The sequence below is a fragment of the Micrasema longulum genome, unplaced genomic scaffold (genome assembly GCF_059751315.1).
Source record: "Micrasema longulum isolate JH-2025_06_02 unplaced genomic scaffold, ASM5975131v1 h1tg000073l, whole genome shotgun sequence".
Classification (NCBI taxonomy): Eukaryota; Metazoa; Arthropoda; class Insecta; order Trichoptera; family Brachycentridae; genus Micrasema; species Micrasema longulum.
In genome coordinates this window covers 950256-977765 of record NW_028277280.1, presented here as the reverse complement: position 1 = coordinate 977765, position 27510 = coordinate 950256, and the positions used below count along the sequence as shown (strand labels likewise).

Genomic DNA, 27510 nt, shown 5'->3' with positions numbered 1-27510 from the left:
CTAGCGAAATGTCAAGAAAAGCAGTTGCCATAGCAATTGTAATTTAATTTTCACTTATTTGTGTTAGATACTTCTTACTTTTTTGCAAATGCAAGATATTGTATTATTTTTATAGTAAACGCCGATTTTTCACCTATGAACTGTTATTAAAACAAAAAACAAACCGACACAAGCGTTGACTTAGAGATTACACACGCGTTGACTTATTTATGACTGCGATTGGAGGCGTATAAAAAAAAAAAAAACTTAAGCATGTTCATTATTGTTCATTGTGATCGCTCAAATGCTTAGCATGTTTTTAAGCACGTCGATAGTTATTTGTGATTAAGCTACTGTAGTAGTGCAACTTTGCCGTCATATTAATACCATTACGACCTTTTTATAAAATTTTAATTTGCATTTTATCAAAACGTAAGAAGAACAACGATAGAAAATTTATCAAACACGTATGGATTCGAGATCAAATATTATAAATATATTGAGATGAGCATTTTTTGAATACATTTAAATATGTATAATACGATGATATTTATTTTTAAAATAAAATATGAGTGTAAAATCACATTCAATTCATTCAAAACCACGTATAATACAAAAATGAGATTTAAATATCCTAATTTGAAAACTTTATAAATAAACTAGGTACTGCATTTACTTAAGTCCTTTAGCCATTTTGTGATCGAGTCGCATTAATGTTTGTTTTTATGATTCTAATATAAATATGTGTTTTATTATCTTCGTGTATTCGAATTTATATGTTGTTACATTTGTGTGACAGTTTATGTAAAACTGCGCATTTTACATTTATATATAATATATACGTAAATGTAAAAGTCCGCTCAAGGCATTTTAATTTTAAAATAAATCAATTTGAGAATACGTACTTCTTAAACATAATGCTCTTTTTATATTATGTATAAGAGACCAAATTCTATTGTTATAATGCATGTACATTTTATAGGTATATTTTTAAGATAACTAATATCAAACAAGGTATTGAAAAAAGCTAATATTCATCTGTTGTTTTGTACAAATAGGTGTGTCTGACACCTAGATACTGTTTACAAGTTCTAAGAGTATTATGTATTAGTACATTGATGTTTTTGTAGATATTTCTTGATAAAAATTCATAGTTAATGATTTAGATAAAATTATCAATAAAGCTTCTCGGTTTTTGTCTGCTAGTTAATCTGCTAAAAAATGTATTTCCCACTCAGTTACTTCTTCCATACGTTCTTTCCCTACCTTTATAATAATAAACATTATAACAAATACTAGGATTTAATCCCAATTTCGGTCTAAAACTTTCCGAAAAATGAACAGTTTTTGTAAACCAGTTGTAATAATATTTATGTTGTCTGTCCCTGAATAAAATACTTATGTGACTTTTTATACCCAAACCTTGTAAAAAATATTATAAAAGTTCAAAATGTTGTAAACAATTTACCTTTCCTGAAGATGCCTTCTTAGGCGAAAGTAAAATTAAACTGAAGTGAAACTAAACCAAGAAGTTTTATTGATAATTTTAACTTAATCATTATTTTGTATTAATTCTTTACAATTATCACAAATTAGTCATCTGTACTCAAAACGGAAATTTAGTTTTGTTAGAAAATTAAAGCAAAGTGCACTAGGTATTTTTTCTTAAAATACTTCATGGTAATGAATTGATTATTGTGACTCCAACAGCTAACTACAGAGCAGGTTCATATTTTCAAAGAAAGGTTCGATTTCTAAATAGTATTCGTTCATATTATGCACATACACTCGAAACAAAAAGTTTAAAGCTCTCCAAAGTAAAAAAAATAAATACGTGTTTTAGTGGATATTTTAGTTACGTCGTTTTAACGATGAATACTTTATTAACTTAAAATTAATTAAATTATTTCGATCGATTTGCTTTCTTATTAAATATAAACATTTCTATATGATAGTTCTGGAGTTTATTTGGTATAAAGAGAAATCTGTAAAAATATGTTGAGTAAGTATTTTTTTTTCGTATCTACGTTTAATAAATCACCCAAGATTATATCATTAATTGAAATTTATATGCTACATTGGTAAAAAACATATTTTATAGAAATTTGTATAGTATTGATTAACATCGATCTGATTTGATTAGGTAACGGCAAACTTAAATTTTCTTTTTTTATTTGAGAAAAAAATTAACTTGGCATCTATGACAGGTAATATTTTATTTTCACGAAAGGCTTATTTTCGCAATGATTAACCATTAGAAACAGATATTTTACCAATTATTTTCAAACGTTTAACTAGGTATGTTCATCCGAACACTAGCGAATCTTATGGAATAATTTGATGGGAAGGAGCCAGTAATAATCATATTAAGCCTTAAGAAACAGTAGAAAAACTAATTAGCAAAATTATACTTCATAAAAATTTAATTTTCTATTCCAAACAATTATTTTAGAAAGCTGAACTTTTGAAGCTACGAGAAATCTATTGACAGCATTATCTAAAATATGTTTCTATGTGCCAATATTTGTGTCAAAAGGATAGTAATATATGTTAATTATTTGAATTTGTTTCGATTAAATTTTTTATTGAAATGATGGATAAAAACAGCACATTAAAACAGCTTTTTTTTTAATGAATAGCATTTATACGTGTTATAATTTTCTTATTTTCATTGACAAAACATCTGCGTTCTATAATATTCGCTTATTTATTTTTATTTTTATATCTATCGTATTCTTCCAGTAGCCTTTATTGAAATTGAAAATAAAATGTATACCGTGGGTATATACAGGCCATGCCTTTGTGGGATTTTTTGTGTTTATGTAAAAGTGTATTTTGTGTTTTTAACTTATGTATACCTATATTGTAAAATGCAAAGAAAGAAATATAATAAATTTAAAGAATATTTTTTAAAAAAATACATTTTCGAAAATTGAACCATTGAAATTTCTTAAAAAATCATAATCCTTAAACCGTACAAACTTAGCCATGCCAGTTCAGCTGTTGGGATCTGTCGCCATTCGCAACAGATAAGATTGAAAAAAAACATATGTGTACATGTTTTTTAAAAAGGTATTTAACTATGAAGTATTTATTAAGTTAAACTATTGAATTTCTCAAATCCTCAAGGTGATGTTTTGGAACAGCCGTTGAAGATAAAGACTACTGACTGCGTAAAATGTCCTATTGTTTCCGTCTACCACTAATGTAATCCATAAAACAAAACGTGAAACTCATTAAAGCTACATGCTCGACCTAAAACTCGTACTTTTCTACATAAGAGGATTTCACATTAGAAAAGTTAATCCAATTTTAATGGTCACCGAATGACCATTGTCGGGTGTCGACTCTCCTATTCACAAGTAAACAATATCAAATAATAATGTTTTCACACATAAAATTTCGGCTTTGTATCGGAATTTTACTGAAATTTTAGCATCATGCTTCAAATTAATATTTCACAGTTTTCATTGTTTTTAAATCCAACAATCACAACAGTATTTAACTTCCCATTAAATATCGTTTCGCTATTTTTAATGAATACAACATATTTTTATAGTTTTCACATTTCAACGTTTCGAATGCATTTCTCTCGATCAGATTATGAAATAAAAATATTTGGCAATCGGCAAATTCGCTTCGTACTGTGTCGAATCGATTCTTTATTCACTGTTAGTAGATTTGCGAAATTGTAATGCACTTAAAATAACATTAAAGATGTTTCGCGTAAGTAAATTGTGAAAGCAAGACAATTATTATTGACCGTACCTACTATCTTTCGATTATTTTTATCCGGTGAAATAAAGATTATTAAATTTCTTGAATAATAATAATGTACATTTCCTAGCTTGAGTGTAATCATCGAGATATCATCAACATCGAATCAAATAAATTTCAGGATAAAAATATTGCTTTTATTACTTTATGGAAAAATGGATCCATTGTACGAATTTGGCCAAGAATTTAAGATCGACGCAGCGAACGCATGAATGAATATAATTTATAATCAATTTAATGAAGAGTAACGTACCGCGCCATATAACATAACACCTGAAACATTACACGCCCAAGGGTAAAACAAGGTGTGCAAATAATAACCTAGATTAGTTATCTACAATTCAGTGTCATATTGGAAAAAGGAAAATTCTGTTATCTTGATAATATATTATCGGGCGATATTGATTTGCTCGTGAGGTGGATTAAATGAAAAACAGCAAAAACAATGTACAAAGTTTATTCTTACTTTTCACTAAAATATAATAAATTACTTACAAAAATATTAAACCCTCCGCAACACTAATGTTGACCTAATTTTTTTACTGGTTCTCTGAATTTCAGACAGCGATGTGTGTACACATGCGTATGTGCCTACATATTATTGTATAGTCTGATGGCGGAGCGGTTTGGGGAAAGTTCAGGCTATATTTTATCACGGCCGAACCTTGAACTGTTTAAAAGGTTTGTGGCATTTCTGCATAAATATACCTATATGCAATACGGGTATATAATGCGATACCTAAAGCACACTATTCACAGAAGTTTATAATACAAAATAGTTTGACGTTTATCGAGATAAAATTTTACCAACCGAAAATAAATAATCAAAGCGGCTCCAGACAAATTTAATCCCAGAATGCTCGCTAAGAAAAATGAGTATGAATTTTACATTATTTAACTAAGAAATTTAAAAAACAAATTAATAATCTCACTGTTGTATACAATTTTGAAAACAAATCATGCTATAGATTTATGAAAATCGTTAAAAAAATTATCGTCATTTGAAATATATCTGGTGTCAGGAAAACAAATACTTTTATTGATTTGCCATAATAGTTACGTTACTTTTATACGTATTGTTTTTAAATATTTTTAAAAAATATTCATCAATAAAACACATTTACTAACCGCATTATTTCTAACAATAATATAAATATAAAATGATTAGATACAATATTTGAATAATAGCTTCGCACGTTCATATTTATCGATCAATGATAAAATCATTTCAAATGGCAAATTTCATGACCTTAATATATAATATATATACATAATACTAACCGAATTTCGGAAAAATCTTTTAAAAATATATTAATTTCCCTTAAAACTATGAAACAAATAAAAAACAATTTAGTAACTTAATTATAAAGCGGTGATGGTAGATCGTAAACTAGGTAATTCACATGACCATTAGAAAGTTTCAAATTAATGCACAAAAAGCTGGCAACGAACTCATGCACTGTGTTTTATATTGAAACGGATAATTTTATTATTATTACGTATAACCATTTTTTTAATTCGTAAAAACACTGGGGATTAGAACTTTAAACTGATTTTTTCACTTTTCGCTTTTGCATGGAAGGAAATAAATTCTACAGAACTAGGTAAAGCTTTGGAATAGTTAAAAGGACTGGGCACACTACTCAGGCAGCACCGGACTCCTGTTTCTTCTGGATTAGGTTCTCCCACTGCGCTATCAGCTTGGTAGAGCTGGGGGCCAGCATCTCGGAGTCCGGCCCCAAGTCACACAGCTCCGCCAGCGACTTGGCTGGCTTCATGGACCCGTAAGAATCGGGACCAGAGGTATGGCTCGGGGAAGGAGACCTGGCGTCGCCCATCGCTTCGTACAGCTCTCCGATGGACTTCGCCGCCTTTAACTTCCCGGGCATCGGGAGGTCTTCTTCCGATTCGGAATCCGTCTCCTTATCACTTAAATCGAGGGAAGAAAAGTCTAACTGGTACGTCGAAGATTTCTTCCGAAGTTTCTTTAACTCCATTTCTCTATCTTTTAGGTCTTTCAGCTCCTTTTGAATTTTTTCTTCTACAGGCACGAAGCCTTTCCTTACCGCTTTTCCTTCCGGCAAATTCGACATCAGCGGCGGAAGGATAGGCTGAACTGAGAACACCCGGTTTGTGGACACAGGTGTCGCGGTGCTGGTGTTTAGCGGAGACAAGCTTAGTTTTCCTTTAGAAGCGATAAACCTTTGCATCATTCCTTTTTGTCCTGAGTTCGGGGTGTATCTTCTGCTGAAGCCATTGCTGACGCCGTTGGAACTCGGCGTTTGGCCACTCAGCAGGTAAGAAGTTGACAAAGCGCGCAACATCTGTTTGGGAGGACCTTCAGAATCACCATTCATGTGTCCGTTTGTCGTCCCAACGTCAATGTCCGATTCGGACATTTTGCGAACGTACGTCGGATGTACTTTTCTGAACTCATTTTCCCTTTCTGTAACTTCTATTATTTCTCGTTGGATTCTTGTTAGAGGATCGTCCTTCACGATTGACTGAAAATAAAATTAAAACACTGAGATTTATGCACCGAACTAGTTTTTAAAAAATGCTTTCATATGCACCGGTTAAATAACATAAATATATGGGTATTATTATAAAGTTAGCAATGAATTTAGTATTCCCACTACTAGAGAAAATCTAGAAAAAAACGTATCATCAAATCTACATAAAATGAAATTCAAATGTACGTAAACATTCGAGATCATTATCTTAATCCAACAGAACGGTAAGTAGATCAGAGAATGCTGTTTGAACAATGGTACAGTTGGAAATTAGCACGTTACATAAAAAAAAAAGTTTTAGTACCTCTTCCATAGCTAAAATGGTCCGCATCAGAAAACGACTGCAAAAGTATGTAAATCTCCTACTTCTCTAATCACTTTAATAAACTTTTATCACATCAATAATATTTTATATTGGATAATTCACCGAGAGATAACACTGAACAGAAGAGAATACTTCCACGGCGAGAGCGTTCACGCACCTGTTGTAATTGCCCGCTGTTGAGATCTGCAAAGGTATTTGTTATGCTTTTACCAAACCAGTGAGAGTGAAATGAAAAATATTATCTCCAAAGAAAAGATAGAGATGCAAGATAGTATTCAAAGGTTCTGTTTTATCGACCAATACAGGTAAAATCGGGTAATTTATTCAATTGGTTTCAACAGGTAACTACAGATGGCGCTAATTACAAATAAAATCATATAGTGCCTTCCAAACCATGTTGTTTGAAAAATAGTTTTTTTTAATATACCGACTACATGATGGGTAACAATAAACATAAGGCAGTAAAATCTTTATAAATATAAAATAAATACATATTTTTCATTGATGTATTGTTGAATTCGTTTTTTGTGTGAAATAAGGATGAAATTTAAAAGTATGGTTGAATTTTTCAAGTTCATTTTGCTGCCCGCATTCACTTTCTTTTCAACATCTTTTTCTACTCTTCCATTTATTGAAAACTTGCTTTCTAGATACATAAATTCTTCTACTCCTTCAAGACATTTGTTGTTTACATTTATTAAGCAATTAGTAACCTCACTTCCCCTTTCAAATACCATAACTTTTGACTTACATTCGTTCAATACCAATTTGCTCTCCAGGCATACATAATACATTTTAGAGACTATTTGTTGGAAATCCTCCTTGCCACTTACTACAAAAATTGCATCATCAGCGTACAACAAGCAACTTACTGAAAAATGATCAATTTTTGCTCCAAATTTTTTTCAATTGTGCCTGTCTGTATTATAAGAATTTATGTTTGCCAGTTTTTTAATGGACGAAGTCTGTTAATAAATAAACAAACATGTTTTAAACAAACTAATATGGACCCTTTCTTTTCTAACAAAACATTTTCATACATTTGTACATAAAAGTCCTAAAATACTTTTTATAAGTAAATACCTAAAAATATATTTTTGAAAGTGTGAACTTATCACACATTATTCGTGTCGTTGTCTTATTTTTAAAACTTGGCAACATTATGTGGGCCGGTTTCAGACATTGAAAGCATGAATCTTGACAGCTTTATTATGATTTTATGAAATAAATCTAAAACAATTTGAATTAAATAAATAAAATGGTACGTACTCAAATAGGGAAATTAGTACCAGATCATTTAATTATATAATTACCCTTGCGTCCACAGTGTTGCGTCATACTTGACACTTGCAGTAATTTGAGGTTATAGTTTAAGTTAATATTACTATGAAATGAATATTAATAATGTAATATTAACCTATATTTTTAGCAGCACTGCCGATACGCCATCAAAGGATCTGGAAAGTTGACTTCCAGTCTTTCCAGCCAGCATGTTATCGTTATACCAAGAATATCTACTAAAATTATCGTAAGTCCCTCTCAATAATCAGATAAAATTGGCATTTTGTTCTTAATTATCCTGCCAACATACTTACAAAGTTGGTTTACATCTGTAAAGTCAAATATTCGTTCTTGTAAGCTTACAAAAACAATTTGTTGATTTGTTTTGCGAGTTGAGGAATAAAACTCAATGTAAATCAGTAGTACCTAGGTGCACTTTTAAGACCTAAAAATTCATAGTTTTCACTGTGGATTTACATTAATTTAATCATTATATTTGTTTGCCATGTTTCGATTGGAACATAATTTTACACAACTATGTGAAAGCCTGTAATTATTGGACATTAGCATGTTTAAAAAAAAAACAGCAATACATATTTAAAAACTACATGTCTGTTTGCAATAACATTAAAAAAAAATTTTTTTCTTAAAATAATGTTTATATTTGTACATTTATTTATGCTTTATGAAGTTAGTTCGTAGGATCTTAAGAAATAATCATCATCATCATTATCATCGGCCGTCTCTTGTCCAATAGTGAACATAGGCCTCCCCCTTTAGTCTCTATATTTCCCTATCCTGAGCCAACCGCATCCAACCACTTCCCGCAACTCGTCTTATGTCATCAGACCACCTTATTTGAAATGAAATTGAAAGAAATAATATAAACATTTAATTTGCGTCTCATTTAAAAACAATATTAATGTGTATTTATCAAGCACAAGAGGTTTCCTCTGTTTTGATGTGGTATTAGATTTGTTTTCTTCATGTCTACTTTTGTCTTATCATGTATTTCTTTTGTAAAAAAATTGTAACTTATTAAACATGTTAAATAAAAAGAACGTTAAAAAAATATTTGAAATATTTGAAGACTTTCTATTTATCATATTTCTTTGGGTAACTCATTGTGCAATTACTGAAGTTTTTAAAATGTTTTTCTCTTAATTGGTAATTATATATTTATATCTGGTTTCAAATGCTGATAAATTCAAATGTTTGTTTGATATATTTTATTATATTTTTGTTTTATTCAACCCATTAGTTAATTTATTGATACAATGGCAATATTATATATTTTTTTTCTTTTATTGGAAAGCCAACAGACATTAATAAATTTTTTAAATTGTTACTTTGGTTGAATTGGTTATGGGTTTTGAGTAATTATTCTCACTATCTTATTTTGTAAAATTGCAATGTTTATTTCCTCTTCATTACATAAAAAAAATATCTACAGTCATTTATATGTGGGTAGTGAGTGGTGCATATGATATTGTTTACTCAGTAAGTTAAAACAGTTTTTATAATTACAAAAAAAATACTGAATCATTATTAAAATTTTTGGCAACTTAGTTGTTTCACATGTATTATGTCCTTATTTCGATTCATGACAAAGTCAACAAATATTATGAATGTATTTTTATACTTTCCACTGACATTGGACTAGCTTCTAAACTGCAACACTGACCAACCTTATCTTTCCGTAAAAAAACATGATGATATGTTGCATAAGTTGTTCTTACGCAGTGCACTTTACCTCGTGTTATGTGGATAAGGGTTGTTTTTATCTGATTTTTATTCCAAAACACATTCTTTAATAATGCCTTAATTTTTTTTTGTAGACAACTCAATATTCCACTAAGAGAGCGGGATTCTTTTCCCAGTTCATCGACAATGTCAAGCAAGATATCGCCAAAAACAAAGAGATGAAGGATAGTTTGAAGAAGTTCAGAGAGGAAGCTGACAAGTTGGAGCATTCTGATGCTTTAAAGGCTGCTAGAAAAAAGTTCCAAACTGTTGAGTCTGAGGCCTCTAAAGGAAGCGATGTCCTTAACTCATGTGTGGCTATGCGGTAACGGATGTCTACCTCGGGTAAAAAACATTTAATAACTCTCTTATTTTTTTAAATAACCAACTCATATTTTTTGTAATCTTTATATGGACTTTTTTACACCAAAACAAGGAAACATTTTTATAAAAAATGCACGGGCTTTTTCTATTAAAAAACATTTTCTTCATTTTGTAAAATAAATTAAAACAAACGAAAGAGATGCCAGTATTATAAGTGGTTTATTAAATTTTATAAGAAAGAGCACGAGAATATAGCATATCAGAAGACCGACAAGGACACTATTAGTTAGGGGCGGAGCTTGAGTGACCGAGAAAACAATACCGAAAGAGTACGATACAGAATTATACCACTTGTGGGACAGAGAACACATTAGTCGCGTGAAGTTTTTTGTAGTATATTGAGCTGACGCTGTATTTAACACACCGTGTTCCCGAAATGTTTCTACAATTTATTCACAATTTATCTGATTTAAATTACTTTTTGACAATTCTTGATGGAATTTCATTGTAATGATGTAATATTTACATACATTTACATATAAGTTATTAATCAAAAATAATTGGTACACTTTCACTCATTTCCACACTTAAGATAATATTTTGATTTCTGTAAATCATCCTTACATTGTATAATATTCGCCAGTCTGAAGATGTCCATTAGAGGATGAAAGCGCTAATTGGTCAAACAAATAAGTGGAAGTGTGCCCAAGGATTTTTGATTAAAACCTTATATGTAAATATAAGTTATTACAACATTACATAATTTATCATGTCGCTCATCCGGTGCAATAACGACATAACTGCAGTGAATATGATTTTATTTTATTAAAGATTGTTATAGTCATAAATTACTTTTTAAAATATATTTTCACAATTTTTTTGAATATTACGTTAGTTTGGACTGTTAATTTGTTAACGGATTGCAAAAAGTTTTCAAAAATTACTTCAAATGATCTTAAAATATACCAATAAAAATATTAATACTTATATTTACGTCGTTGTTGTACTGGGATAATATATTTTTAGACAATTATGGCAAGTTATTACCTGTGGGTGAAAATAAGATCAACTGATAATATATATTTATTATTTAAATTTACTTATCGAAAGACTATTATCTCATTATTTAAAAAAAAAAATCTCAATACTATTTGACATTATTGGTTGATTATTTTAGTTAGGGTTCCTTTAATCATTATTTGGCTCATCGCGTATGATTGATACATCAGTACTCGAGCTACTCGATGATGAGCTTCAGTTTGATGATGACGATGATGAGCTTGATGTTGATATAAGGCTTCTTTTTTCCTTTTCTGCAGGCTTAAATTCATCACCACTATCAGTTAGCGAGAAATCTTCGTCATAATTACAGACATTACTCATCCAATCTCCGTTAATATTTTGTGGTGCTGATGGTCCTCCATCAGTTTTGTGGTCCTGAAAAATCACAGTAGGGTCGTTGTTACACAAAAAAAATTACAAATAGTTTGTCACAATCACCTTTATGTCTACACAGGCACAGACACAAGCGCTTTCGGCAGGTCCCCGCGCGCAACTTACAAATCAGGCGTTGTTGTCACTAGTACTTACAAAATTGTTCAAATTTTTCATTGGCACAAATGCTCCCTGGTAGTTTGTAGTCAAACTATCATTCTGCCGTTTTTGCACCGGATAAAACACGTATTTATAAGACTTGTGACATACTTATCACGGTTTTAAAAAAAAAGTTAGTTGTGTCGTTTTTGCCCCGGATGAGCGATGTCTCGAAATTTTAATAACAAAGAAATTGAGAACATTTAATATGCAAGTGATGAAAGTAACATGGAGATGGAAAATAGAGAAGATGTATTAGACGTGGAAGACAATATTGAGTGTGAAAATACAGAAAGTGAAAATGAGCCTTCCAAAGGAGTTTGAGGGGGGACCAAATTTTAGAATCAGATAATGATAATGAATAAAGAGAAACCGTTTTAGAGGGGAGCGAAAAATCCAGAAATTATACTTCACTACAACCCTACAAAAGTAGTTGTGGATATTGGAGACAAATTAACAAGATAATATTCTTGTATGAGAAAAACTTGAAGGTGCCTGCTTAGAGTTTTGATGGAGCTGATGGATATTGCTTGTTTAAACTCCTTTATTTTTATTTATTTGACACTTTATATATATATATGTATATATATATGTATAAATATATATATATATATATATATATACATGTAAGGGCGGGCATATTACCTTAAGGCAATTTCTTTCTACCTACTTAAACCGTTCAGTTTGAGAAAATTATAAATACATGGACATATTGAATCTTACAATTTTATACAAAAATTAAAAAGAAAGATTAACAAAATAAACATTTAGTTAAAAAATATATACTTTACCATGAAGAGCGGAGAGGGGGTGGGAAGGAAAGAAGAAGGATAAAGGAACAATTTAAATATTTAGATAGTGACATTTTAATCTTGACTTAAATATAAATAAAGTAACTGTATTATGGATAAAAAAAACACTGATTAGAGAATCAACGATAGAAGTTTAAGAATATTCTTTCCGCGGTCGTTAGCTTTACAATTTGTAGTTTCTAACGTAAATACACGTAAACATAGTGTGTGAAATTCCACCGAAAGCAAACGAACGCTACCGAAATGTTTTTAGAAACGCACTATTCATGTTCTTTCTCTTCTTGCACCAAACCATCAATTTCCATGATGTTGAATTGCCAACACACGAAAGTTCAGAAGATGTAACAAGAAAAACAGGATGGTGTAAAAATGCCCAAATAAACATAGTGCACGTGTTTTTTCTGAAACTCGTCGAAACTAAATCTGCAATATTTATCGACGTTAAAGGAAAACAATTGTGTGTTTTGAGGTGCCCAAAAAATTAATTAAGTAATTATAATGCTTCAGAGTTTTGACTCAATTCTTGGACAGGCTTTTATAATTTATATAAGCGTTTATTGAAGAAGCGATTTGTAATGACATTAAAAAGATTTTTCAACTCTACGTATATTTTTTGAAGTTATAACAAACTGTTGTAAAGTATGTTCAAAGCTTTTTTTAACCGTTAAATCTATTTAACGTTAAATCTAAATAACTTTGGTTCTAACCAAAGTTATTTAATTTAAAGTGTTCAAAAAATTTGTTCGTAACTAGTTTTAAAACACGTGTTTACGTTGTCATTTTTGTGTATGTGTAATTATGATTTAATTATATTACGTATTACGTACTATTATTATATTTCTTACAAGTTTTTTTTTGCTATTTTTTTAGGTATTATTTCAATATTATTCTAAGAATATGTTTTAACAGCGTTTTTATTTATTCTAATAAAATCTAGTATTTATTTGCAATAAAAATTTGATATTCTTTTTTGCATTAAATAAGAGTTGTATTAGCAAAGCATACTTTCTAGTCTCCCGGTTGATCTATTTCCGCTAAATTCAGTCGTAAATGTAATTCGGAATTCAGTCGACAACCAGACGCGAGCGGTAGCACTTGCTGGCGGGATTTTAAAAGGAATGAACACAATTTCTAACTTTATTTTGCATAAATATGCTTTAATTTTATATTTTTTATGTAACATCTTTGAATAAATATCATTTTTAACACATACCATTGTAAATAATTTGGTATTTTAGCTTACATTTCAAAATATCTCGACTTATGCTTGTGGTCACATTGTGTTACCACACCGGCTGCAAAGGGATTATTCAGCACAGTCTTTTAAGAGTTAAAGAGAGATTAGAAGGCATTAAGGAGAAAGTTCAAGAAGCGATAGATGAGGCAGGAAAATCAAATTTAGCGAAAAAAGCAGGTAATTAAGAAATATATTTACAGTTCTTTTTTGCACCAAACAGGTCAAGAAAACCCAATTACAACGGTGAATTCAACCATTAAAATAACCTAGGCTTAAAAAAAACATTTTTTTTAATTGCGATCTCCTTGGCAATTTAATGCGAAATACCCGTACATGAGGCAAGCGATTTAGCTACTACCACATGGGGATCAGCATTATTTGAATATATCATGTTGATTTTGTTGGAAATGGACCCTCTATGGAGTTACAATCTATATTTCAGGACAATTTTCTGAAGAATTTGGTAAAACTGCACGAGGAGTTACAGATACTATTTCTGAACAGGGGCAAAAATTTGGAAAAACGGAAGCATTCAAAACTATTTCTCAGGTAAAAACTTAATGACACCAAAGAATTTATATGTATATATTTTATTTTGGCAATAACATTTGAAAAAATAACTTTATGATGTTGTATTCTACCTTATTCCTATTGCAGTATATTTTTCTAGTTATAATAACGATTTATTTTTAAACATTTTAAGGCAACAGAAGCTGTGAAGAGTGAAATCAACACAAGAGGCATAGAAGGACGAGTATATCAATCCCCAGTTCGGTTAAGAAAGCGAGTAGACACTTCTACTGTTACAGACCATAAAGAAGTTCAACCAAACACAGATGCTACCGGAGTAGAATTACATAAAGATTCCAAATTTTATCAGCAATGGCAAAACTTCAAAGATAATAATCAATATGTAAATAAAGTAAGTGGTCTTTATTGTTCCCAGTTATATCTCAATCTATGTTTTATTCTGTAGGCACGAAAATGAATTAAATTAATTAATGTAACTTTTAAAGCATTAGTTAATTGTGTATGTTAAATAAAAAAAACCGTTTCTTGGCATGCAATTTACCAATTAGAAAAACACAGTAAATAAATTTGTAATTATTGGTTTTAGGTTCTCGACTGGAAAATACGTTACGAAGAATCAGAAAATCCAGTTATCCGAGCGTCTCGTCTTTTAACAGAAAAAGTTGGCGATATGTTTGGGAATTTGTTCCAGAAGACCGAACTATCCGAAACAATGACAGAAATTTGTAAAATAGATCCGACATTCGAACAAAAGCAGTTCCTCAAAGACTGTGAAAATGATTTCATTCCAAATATCTTAGAGGCCATGGTGCAAGGAAATTTAGAAATTCTTAAGGATTGGTGTTACGAAAGTGCGTACAGTGTCATTGCTACTCCGCTTCAGCAGGCTAAACAGCTAGGTTATTATTTAGATTCAAAGATTTTGGACATTGAGAATGTAGATCTTGTCATGGGTAAAGTCATGGATCAAGGCCCAGTTCTAGTAATCACATTCCAATCCCAACAAATTATGTGCGTGCGAGACGCTAAACACAACATCATCGAAGGCAGTCCGGACAAAGTTATGCGAGTAACGTATGTATGGGTCCTTTGCAGAGATCCGACTGAACTTAATACTAAATCTGCGTGGAGATTACTGGAACTTTCGGCCAATAGTACAGAGCAACTTGTGTAATTAATTTAGTGAATTGGTTTTAACACAGAATGTTATTTTCGTAGAGTTCAGGTCAATCTACCAAGGTTGATTGTTCATGTATTCTGTTAAATAGTCAAAGCAAATCATTTTAGTTAATGTTTTAATATGGTATTAGAGAATGTTGATTCACATTAAATTGTTACAGATACGTTGATATATTTTGATTATAAAACCGCGTAGTAGAAAAATATTTATTTTACCGTATGTTTATAGTTTATACATATGTATATATTAATACGTAATAATAATTCATTGATTTTATATCGTCGGTATATTGGTAAAACCCTCTAAATGCGTTATTGACTATTTTCCGAAAAATCAATTTTGAACATTTGATTAAATGAAAGTCTTTTTCGGTCTTCCTTATTTATATTTTGATACATAGGCATAAAACCATTCTAGTTCATTTAAATTGTTTCAATAGTTGAGAATTTGAAAAAAATATCTGGTAAATTAAATTAATAGTTTTCACCAGAATACAATTAAAAACAATATGCATGTCCCGACTTGCTTGCTAACATTTTTATCTGTTTTGAGTATGTATTATTTACTTAATATTTGATAATTAAATGATCTACATACACCTTATTTTGGACTTATGATATAAAATTAGGCAAACGATAATTCAATCGGGTTGTGGTACCGTGCCTAGAAGGTTCGAGGTTCCAACCCCACTCTACTCCAACTTAATTCCCATTTTCTAATAGTGAATTATTTATAACTCTTTGAAAATGCCCCCAAAATCTTAATATTTGGACGAAACAGAGAAAGCAAGTGTTTCTTTTACATAATAAATAAATAATGCTTACATAGCTTTTTACTGCATAGTTAAAAAAAGAAAACCAGTCTTTATTAGGTGTATAGTACAATATCTGTTTAAAATATGGTGATATTACACAATTAATAAATATAACCGAATTAATGTGTATTTAATTTTTTTTTATAGTATTTACTAATTGTGAAGTATTTCATCCCGACTATGAGTTAAACTATTATAATATTTTATGTTTGTAATGTTGCATTACGGTTATAAAATATCTCTTAGAAAAAAAGATTTTTAATAACCTGCTTAAAAACTGCTAGAATATGAGTCCTCGTGTCCTTTTGTATGTTGGAAAAACACTTGATAATGTCATTTTTATTGGGATGATATTTTGTAAGATTCAGATCACATTCATCACAAAAAAAATTGACCTTATGCTTTGCACTATCCAATCAGTACGGTTTTAAGCGAAACATAAATCCTAGTTTGTAATGGATTCTATCATAGAAGTGTAAGATTTTCATTTAATGAACATATTGCGAAGATATTTTTTGTTGTATTGATTTTGTTCTTTCTTTATTCTAATGAAATTCATGTACGAGGTATATCCAGAAAGTTAGTTCCGTTTGTCTTTCTTGCCATCGCAGCGGTGCGATGGCAGTTTGCCGCATGCGTGGTACTTACCCTGACCCACTGAGAAGGAGGTAACGCCATTATGAGTTAGCTGACTGTTGTGTATGCTTCTTGGTGCTTGCTTAGAGCGCCGAATACAACCATTAGTTGCAGAAAGGGAATGATGATGATGTATGTTTTGTTGGGTGAATGTAAGTAAAATTGTACAAAAAGGAAATTTGGGTTATCTCTTTAAATTTCGATTTATTATTACAAACATATACCAAATGTATCTTTATTGTAATTATTGTTAAAAAAACCTCAAGGGTAGCTAGAAAATAAACATTAAAATTTTAGATAGGTATTCAACTTAATATGGTTACTAATATTTTTTGTACTATATGAATATCTGAAGCTAAAAAATTTGATTTTAGGCAGAACTAACATTTTGGTAATAAATTCTATTATACAAACATATATATACATATATATAGACTATGTATTTATTATGAAACTATGCACAGTACATCAATGACTGAAGTGATATATTTGAATACTTTTTCTTTTCTTATGTTGGAGTGGATTTCTATAACTATTCTAATATCGTACAATCATGAAGATCAAGCAATCTTACAAGTCAGGTCAACATGTATTTTTTTATCTCAATACCAAACCCTCCAAAACTGCTCATTAAAAAACATACAGTTTGTGATAAGGTCACAGATTATGTTAGAGGTATTTCAGTTATTTGTCTTCTTCAGATAGTGTCGAGAGCTTAATCACTAAAATTATTTGTTCAAGTTTTGAGGTCAAGATTTTAAAATGTGTGTACAAACATCTTTTTCTTACTCAATTGTTCTTATTTTCTAAATTTGTTGGGAATATGGAAGAATCATTTTAGGATTATCAATCACGAAGTTAGCTATAGTTTACAGCAAAACAATGGGCCGTAAGTACTCTGGTCTAGAATCTCAAGCGCAGCGATGAAACTGTCCGTTACATGTCTGTTGTTAAACCAATAACCAAACAAAAAAATAGCAACGCTTTTGTTCTGATGCTTATGACCTAATTCAAAAATAATTCATCCAGATGAATCTCACCCATATCAATAAAATTTTCAGCTCTTTTATTTCACAAAAATTAACAGATGGAAGAGTTGAGGAAATGTGGATGCTTAAAGTGTGTTAAGTGGCCACTTAAACCCGCCAATGACAGGTCATAAACCCCCTAAATCCCCATACTTGCATATTCCCTTCTCAAAAATGTTTTCCCTGTCTGTTGCAACAAATTTAGATCTTAATAACTTCCCTGTGTACTTCGGACATATTAAAAACATTGTTCTTATTTTATTTGTCAGTCTTTGGACAAAATACACATATTATTATTTTCCCCTAACACCTAAGGGTGTCTTATGACTACTAAACACAATTGTACTGGTATCTTAATAATTTATTTGATGCAGAAAATTCATTCATATTTATTTATGCAAAGTAAAGCATAATCATAATATTTCATTTCAGCCTGTCCAATATAACTGGTGAAAGATCACTTTGCTTAAATAAATTGTAATTATCAAACCTAGGACACCTCACACATAATGAATAAACCCATCGTGTTAACATCTACATTAGGAGGTGAACAAATATGATGTATTTTTTCTTGAGAATAGGCCTAATTAAATAATAATTAATAAACAAAATCGGCATCAATTTTGACAAAAAAATTCTCAGTCCAGAACGGGTTTGACTGTCTCAAATGTTCTCGATTTAATATATAAATGATTTTATATTCAAATTTTTATTTTCTTCTCATAATTTGTTTTTATATTTTGAACTTGGATAGGCTTATTAATGAAATTAAAACAAGCCTTTTTTATTACAAGCCCAAAGCTTCTTGCTAGAAAAACATGCTTCTTGAAATGCATCGCATGTATGCTAACATTTGGTTGATTATAAATTGAACGTAGTTATGCAGAAAGCAGCCAGTCCACAATTTCGAAAAATGAGATATTGATGTTATCGGGTGCAGTAAGGTCGATTCTATGTTCTGCTAAAAACAGCCAGACCGCTTTCATATAAAAAACTGTATTACTCCGGAAAAAGGTGTCAATCACAAAAACGGCATTTCTCAATTTGCAGAAAACACCCACAAAACTAGAAAAATCTTAAGGTACTTTAAAAATCTTTTGAACTGGTCAAAAATACACAATAAGATTATTGTTTGTAATGTATAAAAAAAAAACTTATGTATTCATTGTTTATCGTTTGTTAAAGTCAAAAACATTCAAACTATTGTGTAGATTTTATAATTATCTCGGTTTCACTTTTCTATGGCTGGCTGCTTTCTGTATAACTGCGTTCAATTATGTTTCTGTATAAAAATATGACAGCTGAAGTTAATCTTTCATTTACCAAACATATTTATTTAAGGTATTTAAACAATAATTGTTTCAGGTTGTTGTTTTATTTTTCAAAAGGTTAAAAATAAAACTGCGTTGAATGTTGAATTCTCTTTATTTGTATGTTTAAATTTCAATCAATAAGTATAATATTTTGATTTGCCGCTAAACAAGCACACAAAAGTGTCAATAAGCTTTTGTATTGTGAGAATACAAAGGGACTGAAAATAAAATATACATTTAATAATGAAGAGGCACATAATGAGACAAATTAATACAATTCTATATATGTACACTTATAGAAAAACATAAATTATACAAAAACGTAAATCTAAAAATGTTGACTATGCAACCAATCTGGTTTTTACTAATCTTTAATTAAATTAAATATTCACTAGGATGTTATCAAAAGACGACTTTTGCTAGGCTTAAAGTTAAAATTGGACTGAAGTGCGTTTACTTATGTATTGTATATTATATTAAAAATACAAATCTCTATGAATTCAAAAGATTAAATTTAGATATTTATGTGGACGTACTTGTATTATATATACAGTTATTTTTATCACATAATGTAATGCAATTTTTTTTGAAAATCTATTATTATCAGTGTTTCCAGCGAAAAAAAGAGTGAGTGAAAAAAACTACTGAATTAATTATTAAAGCCAGACGTAGCTACTCAGATCTATATTTTCGTATGATTAATCTGCAGTGAATTATTGGCATAAATTAACAATTTTAGTGGGTTAAGAACAAAATATTTACATAGTGATAAAACTGAATAGATTGCAAGCTGAAAATATTGAATAAGTTTAATTATGCTTTATTCATAAAAACTACATATGTTAAATCAATGTATTTACAAAATTACTCTGGTCTAATTTGTCTTTTCAAAGCACTGAAATATTTTCTTCCAAAATACTTCACATAAAATTAAGTATCAATACTCATGACACATTGTTTGAAATACAACAATACAAGTTTGTTTAAACAACAAAATAAAAACAATGATTACTTTGTATTATAAATATACAAAAATTAAGTGAACAAAAAAAAACACTAACAAAATAAATATTTCCACTTTCTGACACAATAAGATATGGAATGTTAACTGATAGTGTTGACTTTCTTTCTACAAATATCGCTATTCTAAGGACCATTGCATGACACTTGTATCCATTCCTCCTGTAGATATAAGTCGAGTGTCATCATGTAAGAAACTGACACTCGTCACATGGCTGGAATGACCCCCATACTGATGGCACAGAGACTGAAAAAAAAAACCATTTTGAAATGCAGATCACAAATTAAGGAAAATTTGTTCAACAAATCCACTTGAGTTCAACGGTAGTTAAGTGTAATCATGTTATGTAATGTAATTTAACAATTTGTAGCGGAGTTCTTGAATTTTCCAAAATAATCCCAATTGAAAAATTACATCTATGTAGCTTGTATCATTAACCGCTCAAATGCCGGAGTGTAGATCTGCGATCAGCCTCAACCTTTGCTGCCAATGTCGATACCCGTTGAGTGCCAGAGCGTAGATCTTTGCTTCAAAAGCAAATTTGCTTTATTTTTCTTGTTATTGTGGACCTAAGGGCTTACAAAGGATTTTTCATACTACTTTTTGAATAAACTAATTAATACCAGTTATCAAACAGTGTCGTTGGCGTCATAACAGTGCCGAAAACCGCATTCAAAAGATTGCGATTTAACGTTTAGTGTTTTTCGATTTTGTGAAATAAAAGTATTTTTTTTAGAAATTTATCGTTATAAATGTAAGTATTTATTTATTTATTATCAATGTATTTAGAGATAGATTCAAATAATAAAATCGCTACCATTGTCAGTATTTTGATAGTTTTAATAAAATAAATTGAGTAATTAGTTAATGCATTGTTTATAGCAAATTTTATAAAGGTTTAAGAAATATATAATACTTAGATATGATGGAAAAAAATTACGATTTTACAAACAAATTAGCACAGCGAGCGGGTAGTTCGGTTAGAAAATAATCACCATAGACTACACAGAAGGTGCCCATTTTCATAAGTGAAGGTGTTCATATTGATTATTATGTAAGTTAAAACTATGTAAATGTTTTTTTTCTACAACTATCTAAATAAATACATTCATCGTTCCCTTTTCGCACCCAATGGTGCAAAAGGCACTGTATCGGTACACCAATCGTAGCATATCTTGATCATTTTCGTTACATGAAGGTAAGATGATCAGTCTTACGCTCCAGGGACTATGAAATATTCTGGTGTGAAAACACCCTTTTAAACCAATATTTCATATCAACCATGTCAGGAATCGAACCTGAGACCTCTTGCATGATAGGTAAGCGTGCTGGCCATCAAACCACGAGGCTGAAATAAATACATCACACTACATTTTATCCAGTATTTATTATAAATACCATACTTTTTTACTACTTTTTCTGTATGTCCTACATTGGTTTTATTGGAACAAAAAATCAGTAATTATGTTCCGTTTTCATGCAAAAATTATCGGCAGTTGGGAATACATTTTGCATTCCGCCAGTTTGGCATTCGAGTGGTTAAAATGGATTTAAAAATAAAAATGAATAAGACTACTTACCACTGGTACCATGCAACCAGATAAATTTATAAGTGTCCATCTGTATTGATTAGGGGGGTACAAGGGCATGGACACATTTAGAGCTTGATAAAATATAAGTTAAATAAAAAAAAACAATAAATACAGTTATCAGATAATTCAGTGGCTCAGCGGCGTTCAAATTGCTTACTTTTGGTTGTGTGACAGGATACGAGAAAAGTTTGACTTTTCCAAAGTCGTCCCCGGTGCACATAACTCGCTTATCGTGTGACGCTTCGCAAGAGTTGATGTCAGTACCGTCCGCATTCTCTGGCCATATCCCGATAGTTTGGAAGGATAGTGTGCACGTGTTCGTGTCCCACTCAATATCTCTCATGCTAGTCGTAGCTGTCACTTGGCGGCAAGTTGAAGGGTTCCCTGTGGACATTATTATTTCAATATTGAACAAATGCATTGTTATAGACACTTGAATTTTTATAAATAATTCTGATTTTAGTACTATCTTCACAGTAGTTCTTCATAATATATTAATTTAAGTGGTCTCATAAAATATTTCATTTGTTACGTTGAATGCTGGGGGTAAAAATATAAGTTAAAATAGTTCATTGTTCATAAGAGAGGATTGTTTGTTTCTGTTGCAATTTTTCATTTTTTGCAGTAACATGGACATTCCTTACAGTACAGTCAACATGGACATTTCTTTCAGTACTAAAACAAAAAGATTTTTTGTGCACCCATGCACTTTCTACATGAAAAATCTCAATTCCCTTATTGCTTATGACAACATACATAGATATTTCTTGCTACAAAATATGTTTAGACAATATTTTGGCATACACAAGAAACAATTTTTTTTCAAAATTTCTCAAATAAAATAATGGTTATTTAGGAGTACTTTTTGGTGCCCATTTTTAGCAAAATGTGACACAGGCACTCTAGCATTAACACCTGATTTTAAAGTACCTTGACAAGTTTTACGATTACTCAATGAAGATGAACACATTTAGAATTTATACCAATAAGAACCTCCTTATAAAAATATTATTTTGAAAACCAAATGCCGCCTATATAACGCCTGCATAACACCTATCTCCTCTACGGATGTGAATCGTGGCACCTCACTAGGAGTTCAAAACAGAAATATTCAGAGTTTTGAGAATAGGTGTCTCAGAAGAATCTTGGGTGTGCGGTGGTTTGTCTTTGTGAGAAATGAAGTAATAAGAGAACGAACACAACAAACTCCAGTGACAACTGTCGTCAAGCGGAGGCGATACTTTTTTATTTATTTATTATTTATTTATTTATTTATTAACGGACATTGTCCATGTATACAATTTATAGGGTATAAATATTACAATAAAATAATATTTTAAAACATTAAAAAAAAGAAAAGAAGCATTGATAAACATAAAGGACATCGAGACAAGATCTGGACTATTTATTATATTTATACGGTTGGCTAGGCCCATATACTGCGGATGCCTCCTGAGAGCCTTAACCACACTCGCCTACTTTACAAGGCATCAGGTTCTTGTCATCCTGGACGTCCATTGCTGACTGTCCATCGGCAGTTTATGTCAGAACTTCGGGAGGAGGCAAAGGAATTGGCAGCCAATAGAGATGCAAGGAGGCTCTTTGTGGATATGTGGCTATATGCTCCAACTAGGGAGCGAATGTGGAATGATGATGATATTGGTATTCAAAATGGTACTTTTGATAAAGGTTTTGTTTTTTTTTATTAAGCCTAAATTAATAATATGAGCTATAAAGTACTAAGAAAAATTTCACCATTACCCAATAAGAAATTGTGTAAGTTGAAAAATTATGCAAGAAATATTCCTGTAGGCATCCAAATTTGGCAAAAATGAACAATGTTTTAACACATATTATGTAAGTACTAAAAGTGATGCCTCTTCTCGTGAATTATATAAGATAAAACAACCTTCAATCGTATAATTGAAACGAGCCATTGAATAGGATTTTTGGTGTATGTCTTATTATTGATTCATGTTTCTGGGTGCATTTAAACTAAAACGAGTTTTCTTTTTATTTACAAATGCAGATTGAGAAATGCTCACGTAGAAGTTAATATAATCAGATAGGTATTGGCTCTGTGGGTATTTTCCTCAGGATTTTCAAAATCCTATTACTTTTTGATTTTCATTTATGAAAAGTTTTGATAAAATACGATTATAAATAAACTTACAGTAAAGAAGTTCATAATCTCCAGAATTGCTCCTTAAATATTGGCTATCAGCAGACCAGTCTACGTGTGTGATGTAGCTAGAGTGACCCTACAAGTAAAAAATATTATATTCTAAATATTATAAACAAGTAAAAAGATAGCAAAAGAAGATAATATCTTAATAATACTATTAAATTACTTTTTTTTGCATTATTAATTTAACATGCAACTAATTACTCTTATCTATATATGTATCGAAATGTATGTCATAATAAAATTACAAAGCCGTTTGAATAATATAATAAACTAATGTCATTTTATTAAACTAATAGAATTATCATGCAACTACTAATTTAAGATTTGTCGACTTTACATTTATGCCTAAATATGTGATGGACAGTAATAAAATATGTAATTTTACTAAACAAGCAAAGTCATTTTTTATTATGATTACCGATTTTCTTCTTCTCTCCGACACCTTCCATAGAAGCAATAGAAATTATTTGTTGGTAAAATCTGTGTTTATTGTTAACAATTTTAACAACTTAATCATTGTGTATACTTTTTGTGAAAACATTACAGACGTACAAAAAGTACCAAAATATTTATTCAAAAGAAATTTAAGGACACTTTAATATATGTATAAGCAATACAAGTCATCAGTGTAACAATACATTATTATATCATTTACTAAAAATATTTTGTAGGTACATGAACATGTTTGTAGACAAATACTGGACTATGTTTTGAGTATGTCCAAATGTTTGCGGACTGGCTGGATTTTCTCCCTAGGGAGTTATTCTGTTGCAATCCAACCAGCCCGCAAACATTTGGGCATCCTCAAAACATTGTTGAATTAATTAACTGGTAAAAGAAGAAGTATAAAAATTGGAAAATTGTTTTCAGGCTTTGCCTAGTAGGTGATTTGGTCCAGCCGGATAAATCTCATCCACATGATAAAGGTTTCAGCTCTTTTACTTCACAAAAGTCAACAGATGGAAGAGTTGAGGAAATTAGGATGTTTAAATATATGCAGAATGCTACATATTGTGTAAAGTGGGAACTTGCAAACCAACCTATGACAGGTCATGTTAAGATCCTAGTTCAGTTTACTGTTTTTTGTCCTGGGATGTCACATATAATTTAATTTATTGAGTAAGAGAAATCTTGCAATTGTTTGAAAAGGTCTCAGATATATTTTGTTTGGCACTAATATATGAGCATTATTTTTTGTAGAATGCAATTAAAATAGGTTTTGGAAAGCTTGTGAGAGAGGAACAAGCTTCAGTCTTCATTTTGAAGTCTGCAAGTGCGCTTGTAGAATTGCTGACGGAAAGTCAGACCGTAGCAGGCCCATTTACGCATCCTCAAGTGTTACGTGTATTAGGTAAATGTGGTTACCCACGTAATAATTTAAAGTCTTCTTCTTGAAGTCTGCAAGTGCGCTTGTAGAGTTGCTGACGGAAAGTCAGACCGTAGCAGGCGAGGAGTGTACGCATCCTCGAGTGTTACGTGTATTAAGTGACAAGCGAGGCTTGTACGCATCCTCGAGTGTTACGAGTTACGAGTGTGAGGGTGTGATTGTGGTTTTATTTGAGCTGATTTGTTTGTTTAATGAGTTATGTGCCCGCTCAACTTTTTCAGACTGTATTCTATTGTAATTTATGGGACATTGCGGAATTTAGAAAATAAATAATATTTTGAAGGAGCTGTGTGTCTTTTTCCTCGTTTGCATGTCACCCGAGATTGGCGAGGCCGTCGACCACGAGAACCCTGCACCAGCTGGCGTGAAAAATAAGTCATAAGCCCTGTAAATGGCTAGATTTCCATATTTCCTTCTCAAAAATGTTTTCCTTCTCTGTTGCAACAAATTTAAATACTGGACTTTTTAACCTTTGAGGGATTTTTATCATTGGCAGTCTTATCTATCAGTAGTGCAATAAAGGATTGTAATATGAAAAAAAATAAAAAAAATACAGTGTATACACTAAAAAATACACTAAAATCAGCCAATGATAGATTAGACCATATTTTCCCCACAAAAAACTTTCTTCCTCATTATAATCTAAGGATTATATATGGTTGAATTTCAATAACTTATTATGGTACCTACAAAATATGAGTTAAGATTAATATTTGTTATGAATATTATTTATTAGGTATATGATAACAGTTGGATAAAACTTAGATGGAAAAAATTAACATTGTTATTGAACTAAACAATTGTTAGCTAAAAGTAATTTCTTTGTTCAGAAATCGATGTAAGGAATCTATTTTGAATAACAAATTAAGTTCTTACCATGCATTTTCCAAGTCGACTATATCTTCTGGCATCCTCATCTAGCTGGTAAATGTAGACAAAGTTGTCTCGGGACCCAAAAGCCACATAATGGCCATCTGGAGAGTATTTGATGCACTGAATGGGTTCCGCCCTAAATAAAAATACGGAATTCTGATTTTTTTACACATGATATTATGTTTTATAAAACATCTGAAATTAAATATGTAATTTGATATGTGATTTTGTACTTTAATACAAAAACTATTTTGTCAAATAAAATAAACAAATTAATGGTATTCAGATGAAATCTAAAAAATATTTTGTTCTTTTATGAACTTATTTTATATGTTACATATTAATTATTGCTATATTTTGTTTTTATTTATTCATACATATTACAAAAAGATACAATAGTAACGTATCCCAAACTCTATAAGACTAAGGGCCCTGTATTGAGTTGGGATACAACATCATGGAAAGGGAAGCACGTACATAATTAAATAATAACAAAAATAAAAATGAAATATTACATAAAAATACATATATTTCAAAGGGCATCTGGACAACACGCTTAATATACTTAATGTATTTATTTTCTGACAAAAAATGTGTTCTTTTTTATTATTAAGAGTTGATCGTTTTAATGAGTTCCTAAAAATACTGTATCATCAACATGGAGTGTATTAAAATAAAAATATTAGATTAAATATTCAATGTATTTTCTTACCCATCAGTATTTGTGGCTATTAATTCTCTTGTAACAGAATCGAACACCATCCATTTTCCAGTCAAGCACCCAACAGCAACCACAGATCCATCCCGAGAGAATGCACAGCTTTGTGCTCTTTCCTATTAAAATTAAAGCAAACAAAAATTTAATTGATTAATGTAAACCTTAAATGAATTCATTAAAAATATTTTGACAATACAGAATAAAGGGAAAAAACAACTTCAAAAAGTTAGTATAATTTGATCATTACAGAAAACACACCTAATAAAATTTCTGTCGACTACAGGAATGCATATGTATTATTACAAATTTTTAGAATACATACATAGGTAGAGTAAAATAAAGCTGAGTCTTCTAATTGGGTAATTTTTCTGTGCATGTCAATTTGGCATTGTTATGGGATTTTGTCGATTTGGTAAAGAGTGTTTAAAATTACATGTTACCATCATCATCATTCCCTTTCCGGACCTAATGGGGCATAGGGCAGTGCATTGGTACACCAATTGCAGCGTATCTATATCATTATTGTTACATGAAAGTAAGATGATCAGTCTTACGCTTAAAGTACCAGTCCAGGGACTATGAAATATTCTAGTGTAAAAACACCCTTTAAAATAAATATTGATATCAACCATGCCGGGAATCGAA

General features: G+C 30.6%; 3 protein-coding genes across 15 annotated transcripts in view; 1 reads left to right on the top strand and 2 right to left on the bottom strand.

Moving 5' to 3' along the window:
• Positions 1-5325: 5325 nt before the first annotated feature.
• Positions 5326-6781, bottom strand: mdu (mitotic spindle positioning protein meduse). The gene is made up of 2 exons (XM_088232261.1): positions 6574-6781; positions 5326-6260 (listed from the first exon to the last, which is right to left on the bottom strand). The coding sequence occupies exons 1-2, from the start codon at positions 6598-6600 to the stop codon at positions 5400-5402; spliced, it is 888 nt and encodes a 295-aa protein (XP_088088387.1). The 5' UTR covers positions 6601-6781; the 3' UTR covers positions 5326-5399.
• A 950-nt stretch (positions 6782-7731) lies between these two features.
• On the top strand, positions 7732-15898 carry LOC148284959 (mitochondrial import inner membrane translocase subunit TIM44). The gene is made up of 7 exons (XM_088232375.1): positions 7732-7855; positions 8024-8122; positions 9714-9925; positions 13682-13761; positions 14027-14133; positions 14288-14506; positions 14702-15898. The coding sequence occupies exons 1-7, from the start codon at positions 7853-7855 to the stop codon at positions 15287-15289; spliced, it is 1308 nt and encodes a 435-aa protein (XP_088088501.1). The 5' UTR covers positions 7732-7852; the 3' UTR covers positions 15290-15898.
• A 3281-nt stretch (positions 15899-19179) lies between these two features.
• Positions 19180-27510, bottom strand: part of LOC148284958 (echinoderm microtubule-associated protein-like 2) — a 212707-nt gene continuing 204376 nt past the window's right edge. For all 13 annotated transcript variants that reach the window (XM_088232324.1, XM_088232285.1, XM_088232316.1 and 10 more), the window contains 5 exons: positions 26860-26981; positions 26151-26283; positions 23873-23960; positions 21857-22083; positions 19180-20353 (listed from right to left, as the gene is read on the bottom strand). In XM_088232324.1, coding sequence (XP_088088450.1) covers positions 20228-20353; positions 21857-22083; positions 23873-23960; positions 26151-26283; positions 26860-26981 — 696 coding nt within the window. In that variant the 3' untranslated portion in view covers positions 19180-20227. The remainder of the gene's footprint in view (positions 20354-21856; positions 22084-23872; positions 23961-26150; positions 26284-26859; positions 26982-27510) is intronic.